This window comes from Salvia splendens, chromosome 1, assembly GCF_004379255.2.
Source record: "Salvia splendens isolate huo1 chromosome 1, SspV2, whole genome shotgun sequence".
Lineage (NCBI taxonomy): Eukaryota > Viridiplantae > Streptophyta > Magnoliopsida > Lamiales > Lamiaceae > Salvia > Salvia splendens.
This window is the reverse complement of record NC_056032.1, coordinates 37,106,715-37,124,383: the sequence shown is the minus strand read 5'-3', so window position 1 is coordinate 37,124,383 and position 17,669 is coordinate 37,106,715. Positions and strand designations below refer to the sequence as shown.

Here is a 17,669-nt window from a genome sequence, read left to right as displayed (position 1 = left end):
AGCTTAGGGAATAATTAACTAGTGTTAATTATCCCACATTGGAGGATTAACACATATTTTAATGTGTTTAAATTAAGTGACTTTATGTTACTTAATAATTATAGTGGACCAAGATGGGTGAAAGAGCCCACACGCGCGCACACGCGCGCCGCCGCCGCCCGCCCGCCCGAGCCCGTGCTCGCGGGCCCGGGCCCGATCCCGATTCCGATCCCGATCTTGATCTTGATCTTGATCCCGATTTTAGACCACCGCACACTTAGCCGTTTTACCTTTGGGGACGACACGCCAAACCGAGAGCACTACCGGGGCGTATCTCGTCTTGCGGGAAGAGTCATCGACTCGGCTAATTCACGGTTTAGTTGTTTCGATTTACCGTTGTACTTTTAAGTTCAGTTTCTCCTTTTGTATTCTTTCTTTTTTATTGTATTACGCTCGGTTGTATCTTTTGTAATCCCAAGAAACCAACAGTCTATCCATAGCATAGGCGGGCAACCTCCATCAATAAGTATATCGCCATTGTGGATGCATCTATCAACGAGTATGGTTGATCGATAACACTGACAGATTAGTGTATGTTGGTAATTCTTTTTGAGTAACTTAATCTGTTGGTCTTAGTGTGATTTAGACTTTGGGTTGATTTGTTTGTTTATTTACCTAGTCACAATTTTAACAAACCAACAAAATAGTACAGTAACAAACTAACAAATTGAAAATGTGAATAGATAAACCGTCAAAATAACACTATATTCGTGTATTTTAATTTAAAAGAATTGGAGTAAGATAACATTACACTTAAAATTGGTGTATTTATTGCATACAAGTAACTCTTTTATTTTTAACCTTGTATAGAAAGTTAGGTTGCTGCAAAGTCTTTAGTAAGTCTGCTGGGTCAATTGTGGAAATTAATCCCATTCAAAGTGTGGCAGTGTAAAGAAAGGTGGCATAGTACTCCTCACTGGCGGATCTGGGGGCAGGAGGGGGCGATCGCCCCCTCCCGTCCTTCGGAGAGCCTAAACTTTCCCTTGAATCGAGCCGAAAATAGCATATCCGCCCCCTCCGTGAAGTGTAGAAATATATTTGTTTTCTATTAATGTCACATAAAATGTAGTAGTCCAATGGTTTGGTTGTTGGATTTTTAAATAAGAGTTCTAGGGTTCAACCCTCAACGAGAACATATTTTTTCCATTTATTATTTTTTATTTTATCAATTCATATTTCTTCTTATTATCAAAATAATTCCTTTAAATACTTTATGAAATCTAAACTTTTACTAATTTGCATTATGTTTTTATATTTATTCTTTAACTAAAATCATTTTTAATCCAGTGTTAATGTCTTTTTGTCCTAAAGTACTTATAATTTGTGATCCATGCATCTTAATTATTCTCTATGTAACAGAATAAACATTTTAAATATTTTTAAAATCTGAATATTTACTACTCTACCTGTATCACTTTTGTATATAACATTTACGATGATTTTAAATGTATAAAATATGTACAATTATTTTATATTTTTAAATGAATAATACATATTTGCAAGCTAATGCATGTTTATATTTTATTAATGAAGCTAGTGCTACTTAAATATTAATATAAAATTATTTATTTTATTATTAAAAATAATATTAAATTAAATTAAATAATTAATATTTAATATTTAAATATTAAATTCTGCCCCTGCCATTTTCGGAGTCTGGATCCGCCACCGGTACTCCTATGAGATTTCTTTGCTTTGCCCCACTTATATTTGAACCAATCCTCCTATCCCCCTATCATATTGATGATATAAGAAAACTGCGGCAGAGTAATTATAATGAAAATTGATCATCGAAAATTTTACAAAATAAAAATAACAAATGAAACTTCAACTGGAACTGTCATTCCATTGAACCTGTTCACAGGATTAGCATTTTGTTGTGATAAAAAAGGTAGGAATAAAAAAAAGATTTACGCATAGATTTTACAGAAGAATGCAGAGGGGGAGGAGACGGCGGTAGAGGAGGGGAGCAGCCAAGGAGAAAAGGAAGGATGATGTGCGCACCAGTCTGCAAAATTGGAACTCATACATGAATCAACTAAATTTTGGTGGAAGGGAACAAAAGTACAAAATGAAAAAAAGAGGGCTACAGCAGATTCTGTGTACAAAAATTCTCGATAAAAGTTTTTACCATCTGTTGTATTCAGCGGCGGCCTATAGCACAGCCGGGCGAGCCGCGGCGCGTGGAAATCTTTTATTATTATTATTATTATTATTATTATTATTATTTTATAAATACTTCATATTTCACTCCCATTCACACACATCTACACTCTTTTAATTTTTTATGTTAAAAATATGTGTTTTTCCTAATTATTATCGTCCGATAATTTTTATTCAAATTTAATAAAAATATATCAACAATTAATAAAATAATGTAATTTATGCCTATGGAGATGTCTACTATTGGATAGGACAACTTTTTTGTGGATGTGGACAACTTTTTGTGACCGTGCCGGTCCAATTTATAGTGGACACTCTTAGTCTTCTTTTTTCAAATCTAGGAGAAAAAACTTAGTTGGACAAATGAATAATATAAATTATCTTGATGTGCCAAAACAAATTTAATCAACCCGTCGACATATCTCACATTATATTTGTGTTTGTACATTCACTGAATAAATGAACCATGTGTAAAATGATCAACAATCTCACCAATTCAATGATTATATACATAATCCCTGTAAAAATATCATACTTCAATATTTGCCTGAAGGAAATGCAATGGCACAAAAACATGAAGTTACACTGTGCATAGCGAAACCATTTTTTATAGATTGCACCATAAATCCTGCAGCTATGAAAAAAGATTTTCACCATCAATGGCCACAAAACATATCAATAAATAAGTTTTCTTCACCAAATCAGTTCAATACAAAGATACCAATGACATTCATCCTAAACATATCGTATACAATCAAACCTGAATTGCTAGCCAAAGGCCAACAAGTTATATTCTCGTGACCAGCAAAGGCTGTATAACAATATTACCCCCACAAACAACCACGGATACTACATTTAGGGCAAATCAGAACTGACGCCCTTCAATGAACAGAATACATATGCTGGTTAACGTCATCAATCATAACTAGCATTCAAGAACTTCAGCAGCTCATTCCGGTTGTTCTCAGCCAACTTGTCTTCTTTTGTTTTATCTAGCTTAAGTAATATCTACAAAGGGAATTTGACATGAATTTAAAAACAGGTACTTAGGTTAATAACAACAAAATGCAGTAAATGCTGTTTGGGGGCATTAAACGAATGCGGTCCTTCCTTGGGCACCAATGCACCATTGTGAACCATAAAGAATGCAAGAAATCAAGAATTGTGAATTTTGTTTAACAAAGATGACACATAAGTGCTTGCATGAACATGTATTGCATATGCAGAGGAAGGAATGAGAAAAACCTTTTTCCCAGAGACGGCACTGCGGCGAGCACTATCATCCTTCTCCTTTCCCAGGAACTGAATAAACATAGTATACATCAGGAAACCTTGGAAAGCTGTTCCAATAAATGTATGGCATGACTCAAAGATGCAAGTAGAGCAGAACGAATTTAGACAATAAGAATAAAAACCTTGGAAAGCTGCACAGGACCACTACTTTCCTGCTTCTTCTGTATATAGCTCACATTGGCATGACAAAACCAAGCCAGAAACATCCAGGATCACCATGTCATGGGCACCAGCTCCAATTTCGAAGAGCCATTAATGAAAGGCACAAAGTAACATCAGAATCTCATATTCAAAAATCATTGTGTCAGTGAAGAAAAGACAACCATAATTCTATCTTAAGTACATATCAATGCCCACTTCAAGACAATTTTTTTTCATATGGTCACAATGAAGTCCTATCATAAAATGGAGATCCTATGAGCAGAAGGAATACTTTTCTACCTCTTTATCTTTAAGTTTATGGCGTCCATGGCTATGATCTCTCTTTTTCTCTTTGTCTTTCTTCTGTAATGCAACCAACCAGTAAATGAGCACTAATGTGTGACAAGAAAACCGTTACTCAATAATAAGTACGCAAAATTCCCTGAAAGGATCACCTTCTTCGCTTTTTCACTCCTTTTATGCCTCTTTGAATGATGGGAAGTATGCTGTTCACTATCAGAAGAACTGGAATTCATGAAAGGAAACATGAATTCAGAAGAAGTCCATACACCATCATTCCCACTTTTAGCTGAAGTAAAGGAACAAAGCACGGGAAAAACTTTTCTAAAGAGCATTTTTCAGTAATAAAAGAGCAAAAGGCCAGAAAGGATTAACATGTTGATCTTAGACATACATAAACAGCACCACCTCAATTTCCAATGCTAATCTAGAAATCATTACACGAAATATATGCAAACTAGTTTTCAACTTTAAACATATGAGTGCGCTACAATATACTCCCTCCGTCCCAACTTAAGAGTCCTAATTAGTTAGGGCACGGGTTTTAAGAAATGTAAAGAAAAGTGGATTGAATAAGTTAGTGGAATATGGGTCCCACTTATATATATATATATATATATATATATATATATATATATATATATATATATTACTTTTATAATAAAATGTGAGTCGAATAAGTTGGTGGAATGTGGGGCCTACTTACCATTTATGGTAAAAGTGAAATAGGACTCTTAAGTTGGGATGGACGGAAATGGAAAAACATGACTCTTAAGTTGGGACGGAGGGAGTATATTTTACATGCACACTATCTTATGCGTCCATTAACTTTTCTTGCAAGAAACTGCATCCTCTGTCATTAAACTTATAACTGCAAACAACTTAATTTACTTATAGTGCTTTGCTAATGCTATTCAACATGCTTAATGGGCAAGATGGACATAGATAGTTGTGGACTAGACTACTAGATAGTATGCCTTAATATGCAATTAACTTGGTCCTTCAACACTAAACACTTCAGTAGGTGCAGAAGAAAACCAGAGTAAGAAAAGTCCTCTTATTTGAAGAACTAGAAAGGAGACCCTGGACCCATTAAATTATATCAAAGATTTATAAGAAATATAATTAAAAGGAAGAAACTTGTTTGTAATATGTGATTAGGTTTAACAAACAAGGTATCTATCTTTACTTGCAGTTATATTCATGGAACTCAATCAAACTAATTAATGATTCCACACAAAACTAGATTTTATTTCTCAATTTTTTTCTAACTCTATAATAGCTAGATCTTTGATTTTCTAAGATAAAGAAGTCAGTACTTTGGAATTCATATTCCAAACCTATTTGTAAACCCATCTTCCACAATGCATTCATATCCTGCAAATACATCCACTTCAAGATCATTTTTGAAAAACGATACACTAATTCTGGAACACACGATATAATTCCCACCATTCAATAGAGGAACGAATATTTCATTCATTTCATTCCCCACAATATAATGTAGTAGCAAGGTCACGTTTTCTTTTTTTCTTTTTCATAAGTAACAACCAGCAAATTGGGTCCTCTCCAAAGTTGTCTGATTGAAAAAATTGCCGTAAAACTTAACCTAAAACCTTTGTCAACAATAAAAGTAACAGAGTAACATTAGAAAATTCAGATTAGCTACCGGTCTATAAGGAAACTACAAATTCAAGTTAGTTCCGAGAGAAATTATACGACCCAATCATTTGGGTTTCAAATAGGACTTGAAAAACCGAGATATCAACATACTCTGCAAGTATAAAACCAATCGTATTAAGCAGGAATCTAGCTTTGAATCAGGAAACAGAAACAAATACGAAAAAACCTAAATTGAGATCCATGGAAAAACAGATTCAACACGGAACTATAACAAACTTTTTGTCACTTATGACCTGTAGTCGTCGTCGGAGGAGGTGTAGCTATCAGAAGAAGGCGTATGACGCCTCCGGCGACGTTTTGTGTGGGAGCGGCTTCTTTTGGTTACTTTAAGAGGATCTTCGTCGGTTTTCTGACGACGACGAGACCGACGTCGGCGGCGAGACCTGTCGGAGGAGGAAGACGACGTCGTTGAGGAAGAAGATGCCGCCATTGATTATTTGGGCTTGTTAATGATCGTCAACAAAACAATTTCGTTTCAAATTGATACCCTAAACACTATTTATAAGGGTTTGTGTTACGAGTGATACTACGTCGTTTACCATTGATTACTTTATTCATTTTATTTGGAGAAAGAAAGCTTAATAGCTAATTTCTTTTTTTTATAGCTAAATTCCTATCAACATTAAATGCAACTCATTAGGGTCATTGTAGTTGTATCACTACCAAATAGAGTTTCGTATCACAGATAAAATAATTAACTTAATTTAGATAATTGATTACTAAAATCACAACTAACCCTAAAATATGTTGAGAATAAGATCAATGTTGATACAACGTGATATGGAATAATGACATAAAAATTCATTATTTTAGGTTAGAGCATTATATTGGACATTACATGCTAGTAATAAGAGGAACGAGTTAATTCTAGTAAGTAACCCACGATTTAGGTGATTTGACAAAAGATTTAGCCTAAAGTATCCGTCGTCTTAATACAAAGTCGCAAGTGAAATTGTAAGGTTCTTCCTCATTGTCTTATTTTCTAGGTTTTATTTTACTACTTATTAAATCTAGCCTTTTAATTAATAATCTAGATATAAATTGGTTGATGTTGCATTACTTAGATTTAGTTTACTTAGATTTTGCAATACTATTGTCTTGATAGTATATGCTACGAGTTTTAATAAATATATTAATAAAATAGAAAAGAGATAGATAATGAATATACTGAGTTTCATTTTATTAAAAAGACAAACATGCTAAAAATAAAAATATATTAATTTTTTTAGATATGCCATAATAAAAATGAATTAATCATATTTCTGTAGATATACCATAATAAAAATGAATGTACATTTAAAGAGAATAAGTTTGACGGTTAACATTCAGTGCAAATTTGGATTATGGCATTTGACGGTTAAATGGATGTTCATTTAAATCCACATATAAATATTCTGAATTGGATAAATATAGTTTCAGAAGAAGAAAACACAATTAGTCTTTAAGATGGTAATCGAGAGACGATACTCATATGGCTCTGCATATTGAAAGGATTGAAGAATATGAATATTAGGAGTAGAAAGCGTTGTGTATTTCTTTGTATATTTTTAAGAGTTTACACTAACCCCTATTATATAGGGGAGAATTACTCCTATCTAAGGAAATGTGCATCAGCTATTTTAGGATATTCTATCAATCCTGATTACACAATTATTCAATCAATTATACCGTGATCTTTTCCTTTCCTTCCTCTAAGGATATTCCTTGTGATATGCTTTGACACTCCCCCTCAAGTTGAGTAACGGTATCTCCGATACTTAACTTGCCCAAAATTTCCTTGAAAACCTTTGGATGGACTGCTTTAGTTCTGTCGTGTTGCACTGGATTTTCTGAGATGCTGATTGCCGCTTTGTTATCACAAAACAATTGACTCTTCCGTGTAGGTGGAAAGCCAATTTCTGTCAACAACCTCCTCAGCCACAGAATTTCCACCAGTCCACTTTTTATCCCTCGAAACTCGGCCTCGACACTTGACAAGGCCACAACCTTTTGTTTCTTGCTTATCCAAGCAACTAGGTTTTTTTTCTTTTTTTAAAGGAGGATCGACGGTGGTTCCCCACCTACCCCCCGAAGTGACTCGGACCCCCGGCCTAACGGTCGGAGGTGAAGCGTCTTACCAAGCTGCGCTTCGTTGTCAAGGTGGGACCCAATGGGTCCACCAGCCCCGCAGGAACGGGTCCAGGATTTTTCACCTCCCCCAGCTCTTGGGTCCAGGCACGGGTACAGGCTTAATCACCTCCCGAAGCTCTGGAGTCAGGCCAGTGAATCCACTAGGATTCCTAGGGAAATTAATCCCCAAGATGCGCCTCCCAGGGGTCGAACACGCGACCTCTAGGATGACGCGGTATCCTTGCCTCCCTTCTCAACCAGTTGAGCTAAGAGGCTTGGATTCTCCAAGTAACTAGGTTGCCCCAATGAAAGTGAAGTATCCTCCCGTCGATTTTCTATCCACTGGGTTGCTTGCCCAGTCAGCATCAGTATATCCATCGATCTCCAAGTCTTCTCCTTTTGCTAGAAAAACTCCGTAGCCTACATTCCTTTCAAGTATCGGACAATTCTCAAGGCAACTTCCATATGATCAGATTGTGGCTTGTGCATGAATTGACTGACCACACCAACTGTATAGGTAATATCCGGTCGAGTGTGAAATAGATAGATGAGCTTTCCTACCAATCGTTGGTATCTTTCTCGGTCTACAAGATCAGCTCCTTCCTCTATCTTCAGCCCATTATTGGGAACCATCGGAGTTTCCGCAGGCTTCCATTCTAGTAGCCCTGTCTCTGTCAGTAAGTCGAGGACATACTTTTTCTATCTGAGAAAAATTCCTTGTTTGGACCTTAACACTTCAATTCCAAGGAAGTATTTCAATGCTCCCAAATCTTTCATCACAAATTCTTCAATTCCAAGGAAGTATTCCAACAGGAGCCAAGACGTTTGTGCCATAGCCGAGACGGTAAGGCGAGACGGCTTGCAACGGTGAAGCTGCTATGCTTGAGTGGGGAGAGGAACCTGGAGCAGCAGCAGGTGTCTGAGGTTGAGGTGGTGGAAGTTTTCTCTTTCTATCTGCAACAGATCTCAAATCTTAGGTCTTCTCCGTCGAAACAGGGGAGTACTTAATGTTAGGATCTTCCTTAGGCACAGGAAAGATGAATCCCGTTGCGTACGGCACCTTCTGCTTCGGTTTCCACCGGTTTCCGTCCAAAAACTCCCCCGCCGTGAAACACTTGATACGAGCCGGCGGCAGCTCCTTCATGCACGGCCATTTGACGTGCTGCGCCTTGGGAGCAGCCGGCCCTCGGTTGTTGAATTCGGTGTAGAAGAGGGTTTGAAGACCGAATTCGCCTTCCCACGGCATCCATCCGTCGGGCTGGATGAAGTCGTCAAGGAATGACTCCATGATGATGGTCCTCGAGAATGCCTTCCACGGCCTGCCCAAGTAAGACTTGACCTGGTGCTTCACCGGCTCCAGCTCCAGCTCCGCATCCACTTTGAATGTGCAGTTTTGGAGCACCAGCCTCGTCGGCTGCCTCGCGTCCTGCCTGCCTTGAGCCGTCACGATGTTTTGATGTTGGCTAATGGCTTCTGGAACAGGAGCGTGCAGCCTTGGTGAAAAGCACAACACAAGATAGGAAAGATGAAAACCATACAATTCATAGCTAAAAAACAGATAGTGAACGAGAGCCGAGTGTACTGTTTCATTGAATTAATAGTGAAGATTACAAACTGAGGTTTTATGCTACTTCATGGAACAATCTAGATCCATATTCTGTTACACTTAACTCACTAATCAAAGCATAAACCACACTAATCCTAACCAACTGCTCTCTGCTTTATTCCTCTCATCAACACCTCTTTAAACGTACAAGAGTGGTCCCTCAACTCATTGGCTGCAGCTGGCAGCAACTTTAATCCTATGCTCTTGTGTACCATGTCATCTCGTGCACTCCTTTTTCCATCAACACATGAAGCCATGTCAGCATGAAAGGTAGTAGCTCGTGCACTCTCTTTTCCAGCAATGCATGCAGCCATGTCAGCATGCTCTTCATTCATCTCTTGAATCTTCACTCCTCTAACATCCCCCCCAACCTTAGGGAAGCTAGGGAAACAACACCAAGTCTGTTACGTAGCTTCATGAAAGGTTGCTGTCCTAGGGGCTTAGTGAAGATATCTGCCACCTGATCATGAGTGGGAACATGTCGGAGCTCAAGTTCCCTATTCATAACCTTATCTCTGACAAAATGAACATCAAGTTCAATGTGTTTAGTACGACAAAGCTTTGTTTCCAGACATAATTGGAGATGGTTCCCAGACATCACTGTGTATCAACTCAAGGGGAAAGGGAACCAAAGACTCAGAAGGATTGTAAGGAAGCCTATGAGCTTAGACATACAATAAGCATGACAAAGCTGAGAAGCATTGATTGAATTAAAAGAGATATTACAGCTTTTGAGTACACTCTTGACAATCTCTAGAGTGGGGTGTCCTAATCTATTGTGCCACAAGGCTAAGTCAACATTAGATACAACATTTGAACTAGTATTATCTGCTGAAAAAGTTGAGCTGACAGAATGAATGGCTGGGCATCCTTGATTGAATGGAACAGGAAAGGAAATGGTGGAGCTAGAGCTTCTCTTGATTGGTGAATGATCAACAAGAAAGTGGTACAATCCCTTGTCAAAAGTTCCCTTGAGCACGATTTCCCGGGTTCCTAGATCCTTGACAAAACAAAAGTCAGGATGAAACTCAAAGAAGACAGAGTTATCCATAGCAAATTTTGACACACTAAGGAGATTTTTGGTAATGCTAGGAACATGTAGAAGGTTCTTTAAAGTAAGCTTTCTGGAGAAACTATCAGAGTGAGACTTCAGTTCTGTTTCACCAACATTTGAAATAGCAACAGCTGAACCATTTCCAAGTAAAAGACTCTTACCTCCAGAATATCCTGAGCTTGTGTTGAGGTTGCTGAGATCCCCAGAAACATGGCGAGTAGCCCCGGAGTCTGGATACCAGCAAGTTGAGGCATTAGAATCAAAGCCAAACTCGGAGACATTTAAAGAACTGGGTGCTGGAGAAGGTATTGCAGAAGCTGTATGCAGCAGATGTGTTGATGGATTGGAGAAACTTTGATGTTGATTTGATGGATTTCCTCTGAATTGTGATTGGAGCTAAGGAGGAGCATAATTTTTCTCAAATCTGTGCCAACATTTGGCTGCAGTGTGTCCTGGTTTGTCACATAGTTGACAAACCACTTTGTTATTTCCTCTGCCAAAGCCTCTTCCACCTCTACCTCCTCTCTGATTTCTTGATCCTCCTCTTCCAATCCCTGAATCAGATCTAGCATTGTATGGAGTGAAATCCCTCTTCTGGTTTGGGTGTTGCATCAGATTTAGAACAGGCTGTGAGCCTTCTGTGTTGGAAGAGTGTGATCTCATGGTTTCCATTCTTGACTCAAAGGTAAGTAAGAAGGCAGTAGCATCTCTTAAGCTCCATGAATCAGATCTTGAGCTAATAGCACAAACTACTGGATCATATTCTTGCACAGGCCTCCAAGAACGTGCATGACTTGTTCATCTTCAGAGATTCTGCACCCAACCGATCCAAGGGGATAAAAAAAGCTCCTCATTTTTCCAATATACTTACTCATACTTAGTGAATCCTTCTTCAAATTTTGCATTTATTGTCGATATTGCATAATCTTTGCAGTAGATCTACTGGCAAAGTTTGTTTCAAGAGCACTCCAGATGTCTCTTGCTGATCTTAGGCCTACAACTAGACCTAGGGCTCCTTCTGATAGAGAAGAGAGCATCCACTCTTCTATCCTGCCTCATGGCCTCTGCCATGAAATAAATTCCTTATTTATGGCAGTTCCTCATTCTACTTCAGCAACAGCTATCATCTGAGGTGGAGGTGTTTTGTCACCATTTAGGAATCCTTCTAGCCCATATCCGTAGGCAGTGACATCAACTTGTTGTTGCCTCATCAAGAAATTTGCATCAGTCAATTTCACTGATATTGGAGGCAATTGTCCATAGGTAGGCTGAGTTCCTTGACTCTGAGTAATGCCTCCAAATGAACCACTGGAATTTGCCATTTTTTATAAGAAACAAAAAGAGAAGAAAAAAGGAGGAAAGAGACAGGATCAAAGGCATCCTACTCTGATACCATGAAAAGAACAACAACAGATAGGAAAGATGAAAACCATACAATTCATAGCTAAAAAACAGATAGTGAGCGAGAGCCGAGTGTACTGTTTCATTGAATTAATAGTGAAGATTACAAACTTATGCTACTTCATGGAACAATCTAGATCCATATTCTGTTACACTTAACTCACTAATCAAAGCATAAATCACACTAATCCTAACCAACTGCTCTCTGCTTTAATCCTCTCATCAACACCTCTTTAAACGTACAAGAGTGGTCCCTCAACTCATTGGCTGCAGCTGGCAGCGGATTTAATCCCATGCTTTTGTGTACCATGTCATCTCGTGCACTCCTTTTTCCATCAACACATGAAACCATGTCAGCATGAAAGGCAGTAGCTCGTGCACTCTCTTTTCCAGCAATGCATGCAGCCATGTTAGCATGCACTCTTCATTCATCTCTTGAATCTTCACTCCTCTAACACTTGGAAGACGGAAGCGCTGTCGCCGAATACAAAGTCAATCGTGCCGGATATCACGCAGTCTTTGTAGTATTGGCGGTAGACGTGCGTGTAGAGGCTGTCTTGGTAGGCATCAATGTGGCAGTTGTCGTATATGGATCTGTCTGAGCTTGAGCGCAGCGCTACGGCTTGGAGCTTCACCGCGCCTGCTGAGTTCTCGAAGCCTATGTCTCTGGCTATGAAATCATCCCCTTGCACGGCTGCGGTGGATTTTCTTATAAAACATTTTGAATGGAGATGAACATATTATTTAATTGATTAGTACTTAATAGACACACACGTACCAACGGTTGCGGTTCTGTAGGTGCCAATTCCGTCGACGAAATTCAAGTTTCCGGTGATCCTGGTCTTGGTGGGGCCATCGCCCATGATCATGAGGTTCGTGAAGGAGGTGTTGATTATCAACTTCTCTGCGTAAACGCCCTCTTTGATGTAGAGAACGAATGTTTTATTGTTGTTCTTAGAGATGTGGAGGAGGGCTTCATTTATGGTTTTGAACTTGGCCACGATGATGTCCGGCCTAATCTTTACTGCTGGGACGGTGAGGAACTTCCGCTTGACGGCGTCAATCCAGCTATCGTACTCCTCCACAACAAGGTCTTGCTCGGAGAGGAGCCGGCGGCTACCGCTGGTGCCTTGGATGCCCATGGTGGACTCGAGAAAAATGGAGATCTCGGCAACCATAGCAAGCGAGTTGCTGATAATCTCCATGGAGGCGTTGAGCAGTTGCTTCATCTGCCCCACGAAGTCGCTGTTGACCTTCTCGAAGCCGTCTAGGCAGGTCTCCTGGTGCGTCATGGAGCTGCTGATCCACATCTTGAGCTCCATGAGGATGTCGTCGACGTTGGTGATGTCGAACTGGCTGAACTTGGCGAAGGATCTGTCGAGATCGTGGATGGCGAGGTTGGCAAGCTCGCCGCAGTCGTCTTGAGCAGCGCGAGCGCGGGGATCAGTCTGGGCTTGTTTGAGAGCGGTGGAGTTTTCGAGGGCGGTTCTGAGGTAAGCGATGGTGGACTGCATGGCAGCCTGGATGAGCTGTTTGGGGTCGGAGGTGTTTTGGCCGTCGAGGCTTTTGAAACAGGTGTCATGGTAATCGGTGGTTTGGCAGATGGCCACGATGGCCTTCTGCGAAGTGTTTGGTTTGACCTTGGTATCGCTAGCGGTGTTGTGGCCGGCGAAGAGAACCGCCACGATGAGCGCAGCACCACCAGGAGGAGAGAACACACGCTGATTATTGCAATCTTTTTCAGCCCATCTTGGCCCATTTTTTTGTTATATTAATTGTGCGTCCTGTGATTATGATGGACGTTGATTGTGTATAATATGGTTGAGTGGAGAAGGGCGTGAAATGGTCACGGCTTCTCCATCAAGAATATGAAGGTGAAGGAGTGATTATTTGGGTACGTCGAGGTTATTTTTATCAGGCGCAGTTGATTATTGTGTATGACAACTGAATTTGTTTTAGGACTACTCTTGTTTTTGGTATGTGGCGGGAAAAAAATTCAACAACTCATTTCAATGTTATTGTAGTGCCATCCATGAATGTTGGAGGTTACACTGCGGTAATTTCGGTCACAAATTTAGCAGTAACAAAATAAATTCAGTTGATCTAGATAGTAATCTACATTTTTAATTATACATAAATCCTTAAATTGAAAGAGAATAAAGATAAACTAATTGGATAAGCCGACAGAGAACTTGACGCCGGTGGCGGGAAGCCACGCCATCCCGTCGAGAAAACGGCCGACGGTGAAGAAACCTGCGGTGGCAGCATCCCTGATGATATGGTAACCGGGCCACCTCACCCTGCCGGAAAGAGCGGCTCCTGGGCCATAATTCCGATACTCACCATACCAGAGCGTGCCCAAAGCGAAGTCCTCATACCACTCGAGCCAGCCTCTGGGCTGCACCATGGAGCTCATGTAAGTGTTGATGTAGACAGTCCGGGAGTACTGTTTCCAGGGGCGGCCTAGGTAGGTGGGGCGCGTCGCGTACACGTAGCTGTCCTGGATGGTGAAGCCAGTGCTCTGGTGCGGGTCCTTCCGCCCCTGCGCGGTGATGGTCACCTTCTGCAGCGGCAGCGGCTCCCTCGTGAAGATCTTGCACTGCTGGAGCACGGCCGCCCCGTTGCCAAAGATGAAGTCGATGGTGCCCGAGATGCTGCACTCGCGGTAGAACTGCCTGAGGGAGTGAGCGTATAAGGTGTCTTGGTACCCCTCCATGCTGCACCTAAAGAAGGCCGATTGGTCCGAGTCCACTCGCAGGGCCACCCCCTGGTGGTTCTCCGGCCCTGCCGTGTTCCGGAATGTTATGTCCCTTGCTATGAATCCCTTCCCCGAAACAGCTGAAATATAATTTGTTCATCAGATTTAAGAAATTGATGTTTAAAAGTTAAACTGCAGAAAAAATGTACCATAAGAGAGAACAATATGTTTGAAAAAAAATATAGAAATGACTCAACTACTTGGGACTTGAGACAAAGAGAGTACTATTTTACAAACTTACCAACAGTGGCAGTTCGAAAAGTAGTCCATCCCTGCATGAAATTGCGGTCGCCGGTAATAACAGTTTGGCCGATGCCATCTCCGACAAGCATAATATTAGTCTTCTTCTTCTTCATGTCGATATTCTCACGGTAAACCCCTTTCTTCACGTAGATCACAAACCTCCGGTTGCTATGATCGGGCGCCTCCAAAATCGCTTGCCCGATTGACCGGTACTTCCCGCTCCCGTCCAGCGCCACCACCGCGTCGACGTGCATCCCGGTGGGGCCAGAGGCGACGAGAGCCTTATCGCCGTCAGTCATCCATTCCGGGAAGCCCGGATAAATGGGATCTTCCGTTGCATTCTTCCTTGGCGGCTTGAAAGGCAGGCCGTGCATCTGCGTGTACAGAGTGAGCACATTGCCGATGAGCTGCGTGACCTGCGTGAGGCTGCCCCGCACGAAGCGCTGGAGGCGGCGGTCGGTGCCCTCGAACCCTTCGAGGCAGGTGTCCTGGTTGCTGAGGGCGGCGCTCAGCCAGGCCTTGAGGTTTCCGTCTGAGTGAGGGGTTTTGAGGCCGGCGTGGATGTTGTTCATCTCCGCCAAGGACCACGCGAGCTCGGACACCGAGAAGTCGAGGAGCTCCTTGCAGTCCTCCACGGCCAGTTGCTCGCGGTAGGTGATGGAGAGCGTGTTGAACGTCGTGATCTTATCGATGGCGGACCGAGCCTCGTTGATCGAGTTCTTGAGGGCGGCCGTGAGGACGGAGACGGCTGGGTGGTCGTGGCTCTCGAAATGGGATTGGAGGGTTGAGAGGCATGAGTCTTGGTTGTTGATCTTGTCGCAAGCTCTAGCCATGAGGGTTTCGAATGTTTGGTTTTGATCGAGTAATCCATGTGAGAGAAGGTGACATGAACATAATGTCATCGTAAAAATTAGAAGAAATGCGAAATTAGCCATTGATTGATGTGAAGAAAATGGTGATTGCTTTTGTTGGATTGGATGCATATTTATGTTATGGGATTGCTTGTAATGGATGAAAATAGAGGGAAAGGAATGTTCAGTAGTTGTGTTGATAGAAAATATACTTTAATTTTCTTTATGGCAAAGTTGGAGATTATGCTATCTTTTACCAAATGTAAAAATTTGATTCTCTTGAGATCAGAAGATGTGGGTTTTCATCATAAACTTTTACGTTTAATGACGTTGAGCTCTTTAATACTCCCTCCGTTTCTTCATAGTTGAGACAAAACTTTTCGGTATAGAGTTTAAGAAAGGGATGTTGAATATGTTAAATAAATAGATAAAAAAGTAAGAGAAGGAAAAAAGTAGAGAGAATAAAGTAGAAAGTGAATAAAGTAGAGAGAATAAAGTAAAAGAGAGTAAAGTAAGAAAGAAAAAAAAGTTACTATATAAGGAAATGACTAAACTATGAGGGAACTTCCCAAAATGGAAAAATGACTCAACTATGGAGAAACGGAGGGAGTATTGATTTTGATTTTGGGAATGAATTTTGTCTTAATGTTGAAGTGATGAGATGGGATTCTAAAATGAACACCCAAGTCTTTTAATTTTGTCGGCATTCTTACAGTATTGTGAATCAAATAATCCACAAATGAAGCATGCGTACAACTTCAAACATGACAAAAGAAATTAAACAAAAAAGTTAAACAGGACCAATAAGATTCTTAAGGCCACTTTTAGGTATTTCACTTTCTGTTCTAATAGAAAGATAGATATTAGAAACGATCACACCCTACCAAAAAAAATGACTAACGATGTTTTTTATTGCAAGATTTTTATTTGTAAATATACCACTAATAACACTTTAAAAAGCATCTTTATTGTTGATATTCCAACTAAAATTAAAAGATACGAATAGAAATATCCTAGAAAAATAAAATATGAAGGTAATTTGTCTTTAATTTAGTGACTTTTTTGTGCATCCTAAATTGCACAGTACTCCATAGTTATATTTCAAAAATTTTGTATCCTTAACTCTTTTTTTGTAGCGTCTATTATGCTCATAGTCATATAGTATGACATAAATCGGTGATGAGAATAAAAATTCTAATCGTGTGACGACTTATACATATTACTTTGTGGAAAAATATTTTAATATGTAGGCGATCATCTTTCGATTTGCATTTAAATTGTTTCTAGCACAACACAATTAGAAAATTAATACTCCTATTGAATTATAGAGAATTCCATGCAAAAAAATTTACAAAATTTATTGAGAAAGTGGAATCCAGGTTAGTAGAGCACTGGAAAAAATAGCAAAGCATTTTTAATCAGGCTAATTAATTTAACTTCTTTCTAAAAGTTAACTAGACATCATACCAAATGTGACAGGTAGTAAATTGGAGAATAATAAAAACAGCTCTTGCTCACATTACTTTATTAGATGTAACTTTTTTTTGACGAACATGCAGAGGCAGAGCACTACTTTATTGCTCAATGTTTTAGATATAACTCACCTTTTGAAGAACATAGAAAATGTTCATGCTTGCATTAGCCTTTGCTTAAACTATTCACATTTTGTCTCCGAATATGCATTGACATGGACTACACTTCACCCAATAATGAAGCTAGTATGAACAACAAAATATTTACATAAACCTTTTGAAAGAGAAAACTTTTGATACTACTACTATCAGTTTAGAAACCACCACTTCTATCTGCAACGTTTTCAAAGCAATCTTATTTTCAATGTTCTTGCACTTTGGTAAAGTAATTTTCTCTCTTTAATGTTAGCTATGCTTATAGGTTTCATAGAGGAATGCATGTGTTAGAAACAGTCCCTATGGAGCTCCATAGTTAGCTGTTGCATGATAGAATAAGCAAAATATGGACGCGGAGGAAGCAATATCTTGCAATCGAAATACTCCCTCCGTCCACTAT

At 39.9% G+C, this 17,669-nt stretch overlaps 2 protein-coding genes and 1 pseudogene across 3 annotated transcripts; all 3 read right to left on the bottom strand.

Annotated features, from left to right (window-relative positions):
• Positions 1-2,875: 2,875 nt before the first annotated feature.
• LOC121749111 (protein FAM133A-like) lies at positions 2,876-6,097 on the bottom strand. 2 transcript variants are annotated; one of them, XM_042143716.1, is made up of 6 exons: positions 5,853-6,097; positions 4,092-4,161; positions 3,937-3,999; positions 3,618-3,656; positions 3,448-3,504; positions 2,876-3,210 (listed from the first exon to the last, which is right to left on the bottom strand). In XM_042143716.1, exons 1-6 carry the CDS (start codon positions 6,047-6,049, stop codon positions 3,118-3,120), a joined length of 519 nt encoding a protein of 172 aa, XP_041999650.1. In that variant the 5' UTR covers positions 6,050-6,097; the 3' UTR covers positions 2,876-3,117. The 2 variants fall into 2 exon arrangements, with proteins under 2 accessions (XP_041999650.1, XP_041999655.1); XM_042143721.1 differs by having other exon boundaries at positions 3,648-3,656.
• Positions 6,098-8,515: 2,418 nt separating this feature from the next.
• On the bottom strand, positions 8,516-13,548 carry LOC121783728 (annotated as a pseudogene).
• Positions 13,549-13,784: 236 nt separating this feature from the next.
• On the bottom strand, positions 13,785-15,753 carry LOC121799552 (putative pectinesterase/pectinesterase inhibitor 22). Its single transcript, XM_042198960.1, has 2 exons — positions 14,789-15,753; positions 13,785-14,627 (listed from the first exon to the last, which is right to left on the bottom strand). The coding sequence occupies exons 1-2, from the start codon at positions 15,723-15,725 to the stop codon at positions 13,957-13,959; spliced, it is 1,608 nt and encodes a 535-aa protein (XP_042054894.1). The 5' UTR covers positions 15,726-15,753; the 3' UTR covers positions 13,785-13,956.
• Between the last annotated feature and the right edge of the window lie 1,916 nt (positions 15,754-17,669).

What these genes read in the sequence shown, in the direction of transcription:
- LOC121799552 (XM_042198960.1), bottom strand. Translation starts at nt 15,725, where the DNA reads ATGGCTAATTTCGCATTTCTTCTAATTTTTACGATGACATTATGTTCA. An exon ending in TTTTCGAACTGCCACTGTTG is followed by an intron (nt 14,628 to 14,788) that starts GTAAGTTTGTAA and finishes ATTATATTTCAG; the next exon opens with CTGTTTCGGGGAAGGGATTC.
- LOC121749111 (XM_042143716.1), bottom strand. Translation starts at nt 6,049, where the DNA reads ATGGCGGCATCTTCTTCCTCAACGACGTCGTCTTCCTCCTCCGACAGG. An exon ending in GGAGTGAAAAAGCGAAGAAG is followed by an intron (nt 4,000 to 4,091) that starts GTGATCCTTTCA and finishes GTTGCATTACAG; the next exon opens with AAGAAAGACAAAGAGAAAAA. An exon ending in ATAAACTTAAAGATAAAGAG is followed by an intron (nt 3,657 to 3,936) that starts GTAGAAAAGTAT and finishes AGCTATATACAG; the next exon opens with AAGAAGCAGGAAAGTAGTGG.